At 56.6% G+C, this 785-nt stretch overlaps 1 protein-coding gene across 1 annotated transcript in view; it reads left to right on the plus strand.

Moving 5' to 3' along the window:
* The window catches only part of ETH_00033730 (uncharacterized protein), a gene marked incomplete at both ends in the record, with an annotated part of 1,985 nt that extends 1,855 nt beyond the window's left edge, over positions 1-130 (plus strand). Inside the window, one exon of the mRNA XM_013374492.1 lies at positions 1-130. Coding sequence (XP_013229946.1) covers positions 1-130 — 130 coding nt within the window.
* Between the last annotated feature and the right edge of the window lie 655 nt (positions 131-785).

The following is a 785-nucleotide window of genomic DNA, read 5'->3' on the forward strand; positions in this document are numbered from 1 at the left end:
GCAGCAGCAACAACTGCAGCAGCAACAACTGCAGCAGCAGCAACTACAGCAGCAACTGCAGCAGCAGCAGCTGCTGCAACAGCAGCGCCACTACGATTTGCCGGGGCAGCAAGAGCAGCAATGGCAGTAGCAGCAGCAGCAGCAAACAGGTGGACCCTGTTGCTGCTGCTGCTCAGCAGCAAGGTCTTTCTTACAGTGTCTGTATACCCCAATTAGGGTTTAGGGTTTAGGGTTTTTGGCCCTTTCTGCTGGACGGCCAAAGGGGTTTGGGTGTAGCTACAGCTCGCCAGCCTTTAAGGGGGTCCAGGGTTTAGGGTTTAGGTGTCAACCAGCAAATTAGGGTTTGGCGGCTTGAGCTTCTCAAACCCTAAACCCTAAACCCTAAGGGTTTACAGAGGAGCTGTTCACTGCTGCAACGGCAACAGCAGCAACAGCAGCTGTTGCTGCTGCTGCTGCTGCGATGGCAACCTTCTAGTGGGCCTGTGTCGCTAGGCTACTGCAGCAGCTGCTGCTGCAAATGCTGTTGCTGCAGCAGCTGCTGCTGCTCCGGCAAGTGCTGTTTCTGCTGCAGCTGCGAGTGCTGCAGCACCAGCTGCTGCAGCTGCGCTGCTGCAGCTGCTGCAGCAGCAGCTGCTGCTGCTGCTCATTTGCTGAAGCAGAAAGCCAGCAGGGGCTCCAGCAGCTTGCGGGACAAACAAGAGTTTACCTGCGGCGGCAGAAAAGCCCAAACCCCAAAATAGGGTTTTGCAAACCCCAATTGTGGCCTAAGTCCCGCCCGCCAGCAA

Source organism: Eimeria tenella, genomic scaffold, assembly GCF_000499545.2.
Source record: "Eimeria tenella Houghton genomic scaffold, Eth_scaff2090, whole genome shotgun sequence".
NCBI lineage: Eukaryota > Apicomplexa > Conoidasida > Eucoccidiorida > Eimeriidae > Eimeria > Eimeria tenella.